The sequence below is a fragment of the Manis javanica genome, chromosome 17 (assembly GCF_040802235.1).
Source record: "Manis javanica isolate MJ-LG chromosome 17, MJ_LKY, whole genome shotgun sequence".
NCBI lineage: Eukaryota > Metazoa > Chordata > Mammalia > Pholidota > Manidae > Manis > Manis javanica.
The window spans coordinates 2,703,393-2,716,869 of NC_133172.1; the positions used below are offsets into that span (position 1 = coordinate 2,703,393).

Below are 13,477 nucleotides of genomic sequence, written 5' to 3' on the forward strand. Positions count from 1 at the left end.
GAGGGGTAGAGGCGGGGACCACAGACCCTGGTGGGGCACACACAGGTGGAGGGCCAGATGCTGGGGAAGTTGGGGGAGCCTGGAGAAGGAGGTAGACAGGCAGCGAGCGGGGAAGAACTTGGGGAGTTGCTGACTGAAGCCTCATCTCTGTGTCCTCAGGCCCCCAAGCCCACCTGCCCTGGCTTCCACCCCCACTAGCCTCAGGGCCCCATATCCACCCACTGCCCAGGGTGGGTGTTGTCAGATCATCTTGGGTCCAAACCTCCCTTTAGACCCTCACTGCCCCTACAGAGAAACTTCCAGAACCCCCTGACATCCCTGTATATTCTCTGTGCTCACCAGAGTCCCCTCAATCTTCATGTGGCCCCAATATAATCATGTGTCCCCACTATAGCACACCCATGCCTCTGGACTCAGGTAGAACTCTATCAGCCGGGGTTCTCCTGCATTGGGCACCCATTCAACCCTCAAGCGGCCTACAGAGGGTACCCATCAGCCGTGTGATCCTCCTCCATCCCGTGAACCTCTACTGAGTACCAAACGGTGAAGGGACAGCAATAAACCAGATGGGGTGGCATGCCGCTCACCGCAAGCGAGGCCGGTGGTAAACAAGATGAACAGGAGACATAGTTCAGCTTGGGAGTAGCGGTTGGGGCTGCCGAGGAGCCTAGCAGAGAGCGGGGCAGGTTAAGTGGGGTGTGATTTCCAAGACGTACCCGGGGAATCGACATGGAGGGAAAACGATGGTTTTCCAGGCGCCTTCCAGGCAGGGGCAGCAAGTCAAAGGGCCTGCGAATGGAACATGCCTGGTGTTTTGTGGAAACACTGAAGGGGCCACCGTGGCTGGAGCGGGGTGAGCGAGGCATGAGTGAGAAGGAATCCAGTGAGGAAGCAGATCATATGGGTGGGATCTGCTTAGGAGCAGGGGGAACACATCCTGGTTCATGCATGGTAGGTATTATGCCATTATTAACAAGGTCCGTTCCTTTGTCTTACTGTGGAAGGAAAATTATGTGATCACCCCACTTACGGGTCTTTGTAAAGGATATGGATTTTATAGGAGAGTTTACTTCTAGGCCACCATTATATTACACATAAATCCATATAGAATTACCTATGTGTATATATATTACATAGTGCTTGCAACTAATATACACATAAATAGTATCATAGACTTGTACATGGATATGGTAGGCGGAGTAACAGCCTCCAAACATATTCACGTCCCTAATTCCCAACCTGCGAATGTGTTACAGACGCAGCTGTGATCCATCTAAGGATCTAGAGATGGGGAGATGACCCTGGCTATTTGTGTGAGCCCTAAATGTCACCACGAGGGGCCTTAGGAGAGGGAGGAGGGTCAGAAGTCAGAGAGGAGGCGGGAGGGCAGAAGAAGATGAGAGGCGGCTGCAATCCAGGGGATGCAGGCAGCCTCTGGAAGCTAGAAAAGGCCAGGAGACATTGTCTCCCAGAGCCTCCAGGGGAACGCGGCCCTGCCCGCACCTCCATTCTAATCCAGTGAGACCCATTTTGGACTTCTGGCCTCCATCTTTTTTTTTTTTTCTTTTTGTAATTTGTGAAGGGCAGCAGTAGAAAATGAGTATGATCGGGCGTCCAGGGCCTCAGATGCCTGTCTGATAGCTGTCTTCCCGCCCCTGCTCTGTATCACCCTGCACACTCTGGGCCTAGTGGCATGCTGTATACATCTGTGACTGTGGGCCCCACCTGAAGTGGGGTTCATCCTTTTCTGGAAGGTTAGGGTTTCTTGAAGCCCAGCCCAAGGCAAACACCTCCACCAAGCACATTCCCAGACCTGAGCCCCAAACCTGTGCAGAGGCGGCGAGCCTCCCAAACCACCTCGCCTGGGCGGCCTGCATCTCGGCTGTGGGCCCTCCCTGCATCGGCGGTATGCAGGGAAGATTCCACGAGGGAGGCAGGTGAGAAGAGGGGTCCGCACACAGGGGCTGCAGCGGAGAACGAATGAGGCAGCACCTTTAAACGAACGGGGAGACTAAGGCCAAGACACGGGTGGGGTGGACCGAAGGCTGCCTAGAGCAGATATTAGGGGTGAGAATCAGGGTGCCAGTAAAAGATGGGTGCGGGCCCAGCGGGAGCGAAGAAGGCCGAGGGCGAGGTACCCGCGTAGCCCTCAACTACGGAGGAACCAGACCGGGAGCGGCCGGGGCACAGGCACAGGGGCGGGGCTTGGGGAGGAGGCGGGCCTTACCTGGGAGAGGCCGAAAGGCCTAGAACAGGGGCGGGGCCTGAGGTAGGAGGGGCGAGGCCAAGTTTAGGACCGGGCGGGCACAGGCGTGTGGGCGGGGTCAGGCCGAGGCGGAGCCAGACCTGGGGCCGGAGCGAATGCCAGGCAGGGGTGGAGCTTGGGAGGCTGAAGAGGCGGGGCTCGCGGATGGGCGGGGCCGGGGCGGGGCCGAGCGTTGCCTCCCGCCAGGTGAGGCCTGTGAGAGCCCCAAGTTGGGCGTGTGCGCCGGAAAGTTCCGGGCGAGACCGTGCGCATTTCCTGTCAAGATGGCGGCGCCCTCCGGAGTCAGGTGCGGCCGGCTGTGCCTCTGTTAGCGGTGGCGTCCCGATCCCCGGGGAGGTGAGGTTGGCCCCGCCTGGCTCCCCTCTTCGGAGAGGCGAGGGGAGATTTGAAGCTAAGATCACGGAAGGGAGGGCTCGTTGCTACGGAGGCAGGGCAGTGGGGTTGCTAAGAGACAGGAACGCCCGCGGTGGCGATTTGGGGTCCGGGTCGGCTAGTTGCTAGGAGGAGAGGCTGGGGCCAGCGGCGCGGGAGGAGGGAGGGTCCTGGGACTTCGGGGAAGGGTTCTGTTGATGCGAAGGAAGGAAGGGGCTGTGGTTAAAGGGGATGTGGGCAGAGTAGTTTGGGTCATGGAGGGGCGCCGAACTCCCCTGAAACTCCACCTTCTCAGCAGACCGCCAGAGGCGACCCGTCAGGACGCCAGAGCTGCTCAGCGGTGACCACCCGGAATCCTCGACACATTCGTCCGCAGACAGCCCATGGAGGACCAAGGCTCGGGGGGCGGCCGCCTGCCTTTAGCGCTGCCCCCAGCCCCCCAGGGTTGCTCGTCCGGGGGCGGCGGCTCCTCGGCGGGTGGCTCGGGCAACCCTCCGCCCCAGCGCAGCCTCCAGGGTCTGCTGGAGATGGCCATCACCGCGGGCTCGGAGGAGCCAGACCCCCCTCCAGAACCCATGAGTGAGGAGGTAAATGGTGGGTCCCAAGAAGCTGGGGTGAGTGCTGGGGACAGAGATATCCTGGGAATTGTGCCTGGGGAGGGGCGGGAGTCCCGGTGTCATGGCACAGTAGGCTGTATTTGTGCTAGATGGGGTTATTGTAGACTGGAGGTCGCATCTCAGAAGTGTCAGAGAGGGCAGACCCTTGGGGCCCAGCACTTTGCTGGCAGGCAGCATAGCCTCCTGGTACAAAGAAAAGGAAAGGGCTTTCCAGAGCTGGACAGCTCTGGGCTCAGCGTCATGCTGTTGTGTGACGTTGTGTATACTGCTTCATCTCAAGCTGATGATGGTAAAATAGCAATAATGGGAGTTCATAGGGTAGTTCCAATGTTCCGGTTTAAGGGGGCTCCACACAGCACCGTGCACACAGGCAGCGCTCCTGAAGGCAGCAGGGTGTTCTCAGGGAGACCACAGGCTCTGTGGAGAGGCTACTTCAGTTTGACTTCAGGCTTAATGGATGGCGGATGTGTGACCTTGGGCAAGTCATAACCTTTGTGTGCTTCAGTTTTCTCATCTGAAGTGAGGGTGACCAATACCTGAGGATGGTTTTGGAAGTTAATGGGAATAGTTGCCATACATGACGTTGGCAGTTATAATTACAGTATAGAAAACATTGTGTTAATCCAGTTATTGGTGATGCCGTTGAACCTTTAGGACAGTGAGGTAGGAGAAGGCACAGAAAAGTCAGCATCGTGCCCAGATTTGCCCAGAGCTGTGACTACAGAGCACTCACAGGAGCCCCGGACACAGGATCCAGCAAAGAAAATTCCGGGGTAGCACTCACCTCTCCTCTCGTTTGTCCTGATTGTTGCATCTGATTTCTGGCCACCCTCCTTGGTCTCTTTCTTCATGTAGCTTCTAGAACCACAGAGTGTCCTGGTGTTCATCAGGACAAGTGGACAGGAGGGCTTTGTAGAGCTCAGGGATGCTGCTCAACACCCTTCAATGCACAGGACGGCCCCCCCAGTGGAATGGTCCAGCTCAAAGTGCCAATAAAGCCACAGTTGAGAAACCTGGGGCCAGGCTGGACCTCTTCCTTCAGCGTTAGGCAGCCTGCTCAGTATTTTACCTTAGGTGTAGAAAAGATCTCAAACTTAACACGTTAAAAAAATGAGCTTCTAATCTCCATTCCTGCTCCACACCTGCTTCTCCTGCCGTCTCCTCCTTCCATTTGCTTAGGATGAAAGTCTGACCCCCCACTTCTTTATTTCACATCCACAACCAGTCTCTCTATAGATCTAGTGTCTAGAAAAGACACTCGATAGGTATCTGTTGGTTGAAGGAACAGCCAGCTGTCAGATGTTGACTGTTACTATTCAGAATGTTATTCATGATTTGATTCTTGACACAGTTTTCCTTCTTCCACTACCCTCCCGCCCCATCTCCTACCTCAGAGGCGTCAGTGGCTGCAGGAGGCCATGTCGGCTGCCTTCCGGGGCCAGCAGGAGGAGGTGGAGCAGATGAAGAACTGCCTCCGAGTGCTGTCCCAGCCCACACCCACCTCGGCTGGTGAGGCTGAACTGGCCGCTGACCAGCAGGAGCGAGAGGGGGCCTTGGAGCTGCTGGCTGACCTGTGTGAAAACATGGACAATGCTGCAGGTAGGCCCTGGCTGCCCCCAGCCACCAGGGTCCGCCCCTCCTTCCTCCTGGACCTCCTCTGTGTCGTGCCTCCCATGGAGGCCCAGTGCTTGTCCTTTCTCTCTGGAACCACACCACCAGCCTCCTCCCTGGCCTCCCAGCCTCCAGCCTCTCCTAGGCTGGCTCTAATTCAGGGCCCAGATGGGACTGCTCTGTCCCTCTGTGCTTGGTCTCCTTGCCTTTAGGAGCAGTGATGGCACTTCCCTTCATCTCACACAGCCAGCCTGGTGGCAGGTTCTGTCCACTACCTGAGACTCCAAAACCCGTCTCTTCTCCTTAGCCTGCTGGGGGTTCACTGTCACTCCCTAGAATATGATGGAGGAGGTGGCTGTGGGCAGGGTGTTCAGGGAAGGCCTTTTAGAGGGTCGGCATGTGATCAGAGACCTGAAATAAGGTTGTGGGATTAACCCTGGAAAAAGTGTTCCAGGCAGAGGGAGCAGCCATGCAAAATGTCCAGGTGGGCACGTGCCTGGTGTGTGCGGACGGCAGTGAGGCCAGCGTGGCAGAGCAGAGCGATGAGGGCAAGGGGGAGGAGGTGCCACTAGGCGTGCAGGGCCTCACAGGCTGAGGTTGATGCTGTGGGTTTTATTCTGAATGCCCAGGAGCCCACAGATGAGGTGGCAGTTCCATTGGAGGGGTGTGCATGGTTAGGTAGGGTGTGCCTTTGTCCAGGCTGTGTGTTATATGTAAGTGGAATTGTTGAGTATGTGATCTTTTGTGACTGGCTTCCTTCACTGAGTGTGGTTTTCAAGGCTTGCCTGTGTTGCAGCCTGTATCAGAAGTGCATCCTTTCTGTGGCAAGTACTCCGCTGTGTAGACAGACTGCATGTTGTTTATGCATTCCTCAGTTGATAGGGATTTGGGTCATTTCTCCTTTGGTTATTGTGAATAATGCTGGGTGAACACTGGTGTACAAGTCCCTGCTTTCAATGCTTTTGGATATACGTGCAGGAGGGGTCACTCTGCTTTTAATTTTTGGAAGAAGTACTAAGCTCACCAATACTGCTTTGTTTACAAAAGCAGGCGGTAGGCCATCGTTTGCCAACCCCTGGTCTAGTGCATGGTTCCCCAACGGGGATGTTCTGCTTGTCACAAAGACCGGTGTCAGAACCGACACAGAGTGGGCTGGGCCTGGCGCCCTCACCCTCCAAGCGCTGATATTGCAGAGAGGCATCTGCCCTGGAAGGACCCCCAGGTGGGTGCTTGGAGAGAGCCAGCACTAGGAGGCATGCCTCGCCCGTGTCTTAGTTTGTTCACGCTGCCGTAACAAACCCCGACGGGTTGAGCGGCTTAAACAGACATTTATTTTCATAGTTCTAGAGGCTGGAAGTCCGAGGTCAGCATGGGGTCAGGGTTGGTTTCTCCTGAAGCCTCTCTCCCTGTCTTCCAGGGGCCACCTCCTCCCTGTGTGCTCCCACGGTGTGTGTCTGTGTGCAGATTTACTCTTATACGGACACCCGTCATCCTGGATTAGGGCCCACCCTAAAGACCTCATTTACCTGAACAACCTCTTTAAGGTTCCTGTCTCCAAATACAGCCCATTCTGATGTTTGGGGCTTGGGGCTTTGACTTACAAATTTTGGGGGGGACACAACTTAGTCTGTAACCCCTAGTCTTGCCTCCCCTCTCTGGCCCAGACTTTTGCCAGCTGTCGGGCATGCACCTGCTGGTGGGCCGGTACGTGGAGGCCAGGCCTGCGGGGCTGCGCTGGCGGGCGGCACAGCTCATCGGCACGTGCAGCCAGAACGTGGCAGCCATCCAGGAGCAGGCGCTGGGGCTGGGGGCCCTGCGCAAGCTGCTGCGGCTGCTCGACCGGGATGCCTGTGACTCGGTGCGCGTCAAAGCCCTCTTCGCCATCTCCTGTGAGTGTTGGGCTGCTGGGGAGGGACACGGGTTCCTGAGGGCCGGAGCCAGCAGATGGAGGTGGGCCCTGCTGGGTCTGCCTGAGGCAGAGGGAGAGGGGCCTTGTCTGCTAGTTTATTCCCAGTACTGGACAAGATTCTGGCCCGGGTGTGGGAACAGCTTGCCAAGCCCCTGCTACTCAGTGAGCCAGATCCTAGGGACATAGGAGCGTCTGTCAGCCTAGTGCCCTACGCACCGAGCATGGCCACACCCAAAACTGGTGTGCTCAGGCTCTGCACGGGGACATCCTTTGCTACTGGGGGGCTGTCCTGGGCACTGTCAGCTGTTGAACAGCACCCCTGTCCTCTACCCACTAGAAATACCGGTAGCTCCCACCCATGCTGCCTCCTGGGAAGTGGCAGGTGCAGAGGCAGGGACAGCGTCAGCACCTGTGGGGTGATTGCTCTGTGCCCAGCGTGGTGCTGAGCCTGAGACATTGCAGGGCCGTGGTGAGGACATGCGGATCTGGGGCTGGAGCAGGGGCAGTGTTCTTAACTGGTGCTGGGCCCCTGTCTGTGCTTCTGCCGTCCTGGGGCCCCCATTTGACCATTTCCTTTTTTTTTAATGGCCTTATTGAGGTATAATTCACAGTCTGTACAGTTTGTCCTTTTAAAATGTTCAGTTTAGTACTTTACTCATAAGGTTTTGCAACTGCCACCACTGCCTAACTTCTGAGCATTTTCATCACTCCCAGAAAATCCCTGTGCCCATTAGCAGTGGTGCCCCTTCCGCCCTGCTTCCAGCCCCTGGCAGCCACCATCTAACGTTCTCTATAGAGGAGGTGGCATTTGGACAGTCACGTCTAAAACTGGGGAGACAGACGGACAGACAGACCTGGGGCAGCTTGGCCATAAAGGACAGACAGAGGGACTCAGTGCCCTAGAGGCATCAAGAGCTAGACTGGGTTGTGAGAGGAATGGGGCAGACTTTTCATCTAACAGCTTTCATTAACTGTATCTCAATAAAAAATACTTTAAAAAAGGTAATGCTCATGAAGCGTGGGCCTGTGGAAGTTGGCGTGGCGGTGGCGGTGGCGGTGTGACTTGGAGGCCTGCCCTGTCTCCCCGCCCCCAGGTCTGGTCCGCGAGCAGGAGGCTGGGCTGTTGCAGTTCCTCCGGCTGGACGGCTTCTCCGTGCTGATGCGCGCCATGCAGCAGCAGGTGCAAAAGCTGAAGGTCAAGTCCGCATTCTTGCTGCAGAACCTGCTGGTGGGCCACCCTGAACACAAAGGTGGGGAGTCCAGGGCAGGGGTCTAGGGGTTGTCCCCAGGGGAGGGGGAGACAGGGGCGGGGAAAGGGAAGGCACAGAGCATGGGCAGGGTCTGCCTCTCTGACCCCCACGGCCCTTCTCCCAGGAACCCTGTGCTCCATGGGGATGGTCCAGCAGCTGGTGGCCCTCATCCGGACAGAACACAGCCCCTTCCATGAGTACGTGCTTGGAGCCCTCTGCAGGTGAGCTGGGGCCCCGACAGGACAAGGCCCGGGGTGGGCACTGCTCTCCCAGCTGGCACCACTGGGCTCCAGCCCACCAGCCTCCACCCGCTGGGACGCAGGAGTCCCGGCTTTCTTTGTAGGGGAGCAGGAATCATGGTGCTGGCCCTCCCTGAGCCTCAGTGGACACAACAGCCTGGGTAGAAAGGAGAGTTTTTTACCCCCACCCCCACCCCCTACAGCACAGGTGGATTAGTGTCTGGAGAAATGACGGGATGGAGTAGCCGAGCGAGCAGGTGTGTGCTGGCCTCTGGGCCAGGCATTGCGCTAAGTGCCCTGCTCTGTGCAGGTGGCATCGTAGCCCTGGGGTTGGGGGGGGAACCGAGGCCCAGTGTTGGCGGCTGTCTCGCCCAGGCTGTCGTGCGAGCAGTGGGGGGTGGGCCTGGAGGGAGGTCTCAAGGGAGGCTCTCCTGTCCCCGCAGCCTGGTGACAGACTTCCCCCAGGGTGTGCGGGAGTGCCAGGAGCCGGAGCTGGGCCTGGAGGAGCTCCTCCGCCACCGCTGCCAGCTGCTGCAGCAGCACGAGGAGCACCAGGTACGCACGCGGCGGGGCCTGCCAGTCCGCGGGGCCTCTCTGGGGGCCCACATGCCTTCCTTGGCGCCGTCCTGTGGTGCCCCTCCCTCCGTCCCTGCAGCCCCCCATGTGCCTCCTGCCGCGTCGGCACAGGGTCCGTAGGACAGGCACCTCGGGGTGTCTCGGGCTGGTGAAGTCAGTGACTATCCAACCTATTTAATATACCTAGTCATAGCCTATTGTCTGAGTGTTTAATAATTAAAGAGTTCATCAGATTGATAAAAAACAAGTGACAAACAGCTACCAGCTAAACACTAAGTAAATAATAGGCAACAAGTCAGAGATAAATAGCTTGTTAAATATTTAATTAGATAAAAAATGATGAACGACTTTTTATTAAGTAGATATTGAACAACAAGTGATCAATAACTGTATTAAATAGATATTAAGTAACAGGTGATTGGTAACTCAGTATTTAATTAACTAGATAATAAGTAACAGGTGAGGAATAACTATTCAAACAGTTTATTTAAATGAGCAAGGGATTCAGCTGACTGATAACCAAGTAATTCGTGCGCCCGCTGAAGGCCCCCCTGAATGTTCGTGCTTCAGCAGGGTGAAGCACAGAGTAAACGACATCCTGGGATGTCCGTACTGCCAGGTCCGTGCCACTGTGCCACCCGGGCGTCCCCAGAGAGGTGCTGGGTGAGGAGCAGGGAGCCCAGGGAGCTAAGTCCCCAAGGGCTGTGGGGCAGGGGGAGCCCCTGACCTGGCCAACCTGGTGAGGGCGGCCTTGTGTGAGCTGACTGACACTGACACTCCTTTTCTCCTTTTCATAAATATTTTAACAGCTTTACTGAGCTGTGGTTGTCATAGAGCAGACTGCACCCAGTGTAAGTGTGCCCCGTGAGAGGGTCGGTGTAGTTCAGTCTCCCGCCCTCTGTCCATCAGGGGCGTCTCAGCCACATGCTGGGCCCCGACCTGGGTGCTGGGGGTTTGGTGAGGAGCAAAGGAGATAGCCTCATATCTGTGGGGTCTATAAACAGATAAACAGGTAGGCAAACACACACACAGATACACATTTACACATGCATACACACGTACCATGTGTTTGTATGGAATATATGGAATACATGTAAGTAAGTACGCAGTCTCACACATACTGGTATATGGTATACATAATATGACGTCAGGGATAAAACTGCAGCAAAGAGAAGTGAAACCCACAAGGGAGTAGAGCAGATGGGCGGACACATTACGTAGGGTGGGCATCGGCTTCCTGGGCCGCTCGAACAGAGACCACAGACTTGGGGGCATAACACATTTATTCTCGCGGTTCTGGGGACTGGAAGTCTGAAGTCAGGGTGGCAGGGCCACACCCCTGGCTGGAGTCTCCCAGGAAGAATCCTGCCTCGCCCCTTCCAGCTTCAGGTCCTCCCTGGCATTGCTTGGCTTGTAGGTGGTCACGCAGTCCCTGGCTCCGTTCTCACATGGCTGCTCCCCTGCGTGTGTGTGTGGCTCTGTCTCGGAAATCCTTCCAGATACATGAGCAGAGGTCTGCTTTCATTTCGGTGGCATTGTATTCTGCAAGGCAGTCATGGGGAATTAGCTAGCCCTCTTTTGTAGGTGCTTCTGTGTGCCCTGGGTAGTTAAATTTAACTCATCTTTTTGAATTGGTCTCATCACTCGGTTCAAACTCAAGAAGCACAGGAGGGTAAACACTGAAAATCTCCCTCCTACCAGTCCCTGGCCAGCCAGTACCTCTGCCAGTTCCTCGTGTGGCCCTCCTGAGGTATTCTGTGCACCTACGAGCAAGTGTGCACATAAATTCTCTCCTCCATTTTGTGCAAAATCAGCTGTCTTGACCACCGTTCTGCTCTTTGCCTTGTTCCCTTCCGTAACTTCCGCCTCTGGGAGCAGTGTGCCCCATTGCGTGTCGGGGCTCATGGCGCACGCCTCTTCCTTTCAGTGCTGCATGGCAGGCTCGGTTCCTGAGGAACAGCCCCACCCGAGGGACATGCAGGTGTTGCTGCTCTCTCACCACTGCCGGTTCTGCTGAAAGCATGACCTCCTACATAGATCACTTCATGTGCGTGGGCACACGCATAGAACAGTTTCCACGAAGGGCAAGGCTGGGCTAAGGCAGGCTGAACATCAGGCCCCTGGGCTGGGGGCTGTTCTGTCAGTTGTGGCCATAGAGGTTGAACTGGTTGAGCCCAGCTACACGGGTGCCCTACTTTCCACATCCTGGCCAGGACAGGGTGCCTCAAGCCCTTTGACTTTTTGCCAAGCTGATGGGTGAAAAATAGTATTCCAGTCCCATTTACATGTGCATTTGTCCCATGAGTGAAGTTGGGCACTGTGTTCTTTCTTAAGAGCTGCTTATCCTATCCTTTGCCTATCTGTCTATTGGGTGGTGTGTTTTGCAATTGATTTACTAAAGCTCTTGATGTATTAAATACATTAGCCCTTTGTGATGAGTCATAAATATTTTTCACCCCAAATTGTTTTTCGTTTCTGGCATCTCTGGCCATGCAGATACCTTTCACGTTCATGCAGTCCAACCTATCAGTGCCTATTTTTTGGCTTCTGGGGCTTGTATCTGGGGAACGGGTTTTAGGTGCGGATGAGCAGAGGTTGGTTCTATCTGGAGTTAGAGATTGCTCAAAGGGGCTGATGCGAGGACAGGCCAGTGGGGTATGGCAGGAAGCTGGGAGACCCCAGGTTGGCAGTATAGTCAGGGATCTGAGCAGAGGTCGGGGAACCCTGGGAGGCTTCTGGCGTGGGCAGCTGGGAGGGAAGAGGAGCCATTCCAGGGTGTCTCCAGGTGCAGAGTATGCCAGAGGCAGGGGCTGGCACTCAGGACTCCCACTTGGCTCCCAATCCAGGAGGAGCTGGAGTTCTGTGAAAAGCTGCTACAGACCTGTTTCTCCAGCCCGACGGACGACAGCATGGATCGGTGAAACAGTGGCTTCCCGCCTCTCCGAGGAAATCCCAGGCTTCCTGCCTCCCTCCCTCCCACGAGGCCCTCTCTCTGAGGGGAGCAGGGTATTGATGGTGCCAGGCCTGGGCATGCCAGCGTGTCTGTGTTCAGCCCCCAGGGGGCCCTGGGAAAGGCACATGCTCCTTGGACCCCACCTCCCATGCTCTCCACTTCCCCTCCTGTGTCCACTGCTCTTCCAATAAAGGTGTTTCTTCTCCTCCTTTACTGCCGCCTTTGTCACGTCCCTGGGAGGGGAGGAGGGGCCCGATCTCCAGGGACCTGCAGAGCCACGGAGGGTACAGCAGCAGGCAGAGCCTGGGAATAATGAAAGCGCTGCTCTCTAAAGCCCAGAGCTACTGTGTCCTTTCCTTTTCCTGGCTGCTCATGAGAAACCTCGCTTTACTTTTCAGTTTTGGTAATTACTAGATGCCCAAAAAATGACTGGATGCAGAAGAGATGGGTTGAGTAAACCAAAGGTTTAATAGATGTTAAATGCCTGTAGTTTAAGTATATAGAGTCCTACCATTTGTATGTATTTTATCATTTCTAGCATAACTAATGTTAGAGATCCTGACTTAGACAGTTGAGGAATGACTGTCCTTTAAAGGGGTCTACTCAGCTGTTGAGTTCGCAGAATGGCTTTCTCCTCACCTCTTGCCGTGGTGTATTTTCTAATCGGGGGACCCAGCAGCAAAAGCACCAGAGGACTGACTCTGTTGGAGCAGGGAAGTACTCTCAGATCTGGAATACCCCAACTTGTGAGGGGAAGGTCTGGGTTAAGAAGGGGAGGAGGCCTACTCTCATACTTCAGCCTTTGGGGTACTTAAACAGAAGTGGTGTGCGAGGAGAGAGATGGCGAAAGGACGCCTCTCGGGGACAGGAGAGAGGTTAGCATGAAGTTCAGTGGGACGGTAGAGGCCCATCTTGCAGAAGCGGCCTCTGTGTGTCTGTATGGGGTTCGGGGGGGTGAATGATTTAGTGGCTCCACCTGTCTTGGCTGCCCAGGACTCCTAAGTGTCCACGCTCCATATGTCAAGGCAGTGGCTGCTCATTAACCTTGTTAACGTGCCTTTGGGAAGCTACGCTTATCCTGCGCGTGAGAACTGGCCAGGCTCACTGGGACAGGGGAACCAGGCCTCCTGGGGACATATCCCAGCGTCCTTGCCACCTGGGAAAGGAAGGCACAGCCTTCGTGCATATGGATGAGCAGTGCTCAGTCGTTTGAAAGTCGACGTAGAGATGTTAGCAGTGTACGGAGACTCCTGATTTTGTGGGTCTTTGCCTGGTTGAGGTCTGGGGACCCCTGACTTGGGAAGCCACTTTCAAGTCTCAGGACCAAGTTTTCAGAAATGACAGGAGAGGAGGAGCCCTCTTGGTTAGTGGCATTCCGTGGACGCGACCCCAGGTTCTTTTGCGGGCAGCCTCCCTGAGGCTCGTCCGACCTGGACTCTGCATCAACTGGCAAAGGCCCGCGTGAAGGTTTAGAGACGGGACTGAAGTCAGGCTGGGGCGCGAGAAACAGACGACAGTTGTCCCGGCGGGCCCAAAGCCCTGGCCTTGGATGGAGAGAGAACTCGGGGTGGGTTTGCAGGAGCTCGGTCCTGGAGCCAAAGCGCGAAGATGACTGGAGGAGAGAACAGCGAATGGATTTGCGAAAGGAGCGAGTGGGAGGGCAATCCTGGAGCAGGGGTTTCTC

The 13,477-nt window shown here is 55.8% G+C and overlaps 1 protein-coding gene across 1 annotated transcript; it reads left to right on the top strand.

The window, feature by feature from the left end:
- The first annotated feature begins 2,877 nt into the window (after positions 1-2,877).
- HSPBP1 (HSPA (Hsp70) binding protein 1) lies at positions 2,878-12,006 on the top strand. Its single transcript, XM_017647223.3, is given in 10 exon segments — positions 2,878-2,938; positions 2,941-2,970; positions 2,973-3,008; positions 3,011-3,225; positions 4,650-4,854; positions 6,531-6,755; positions 7,870-8,025; positions 8,150-8,246; positions 8,708-8,819; positions 11,687-12,006. Coding segments are annotated over 10 exon segments (1,197 nt in total). The 5' UTR covers positions 2,878-2,892; the 3' UTR covers positions 11,762-12,006.
- The last annotated feature ends 1,471 nt before the right edge of the window (positions 12,007-13,477 follow it).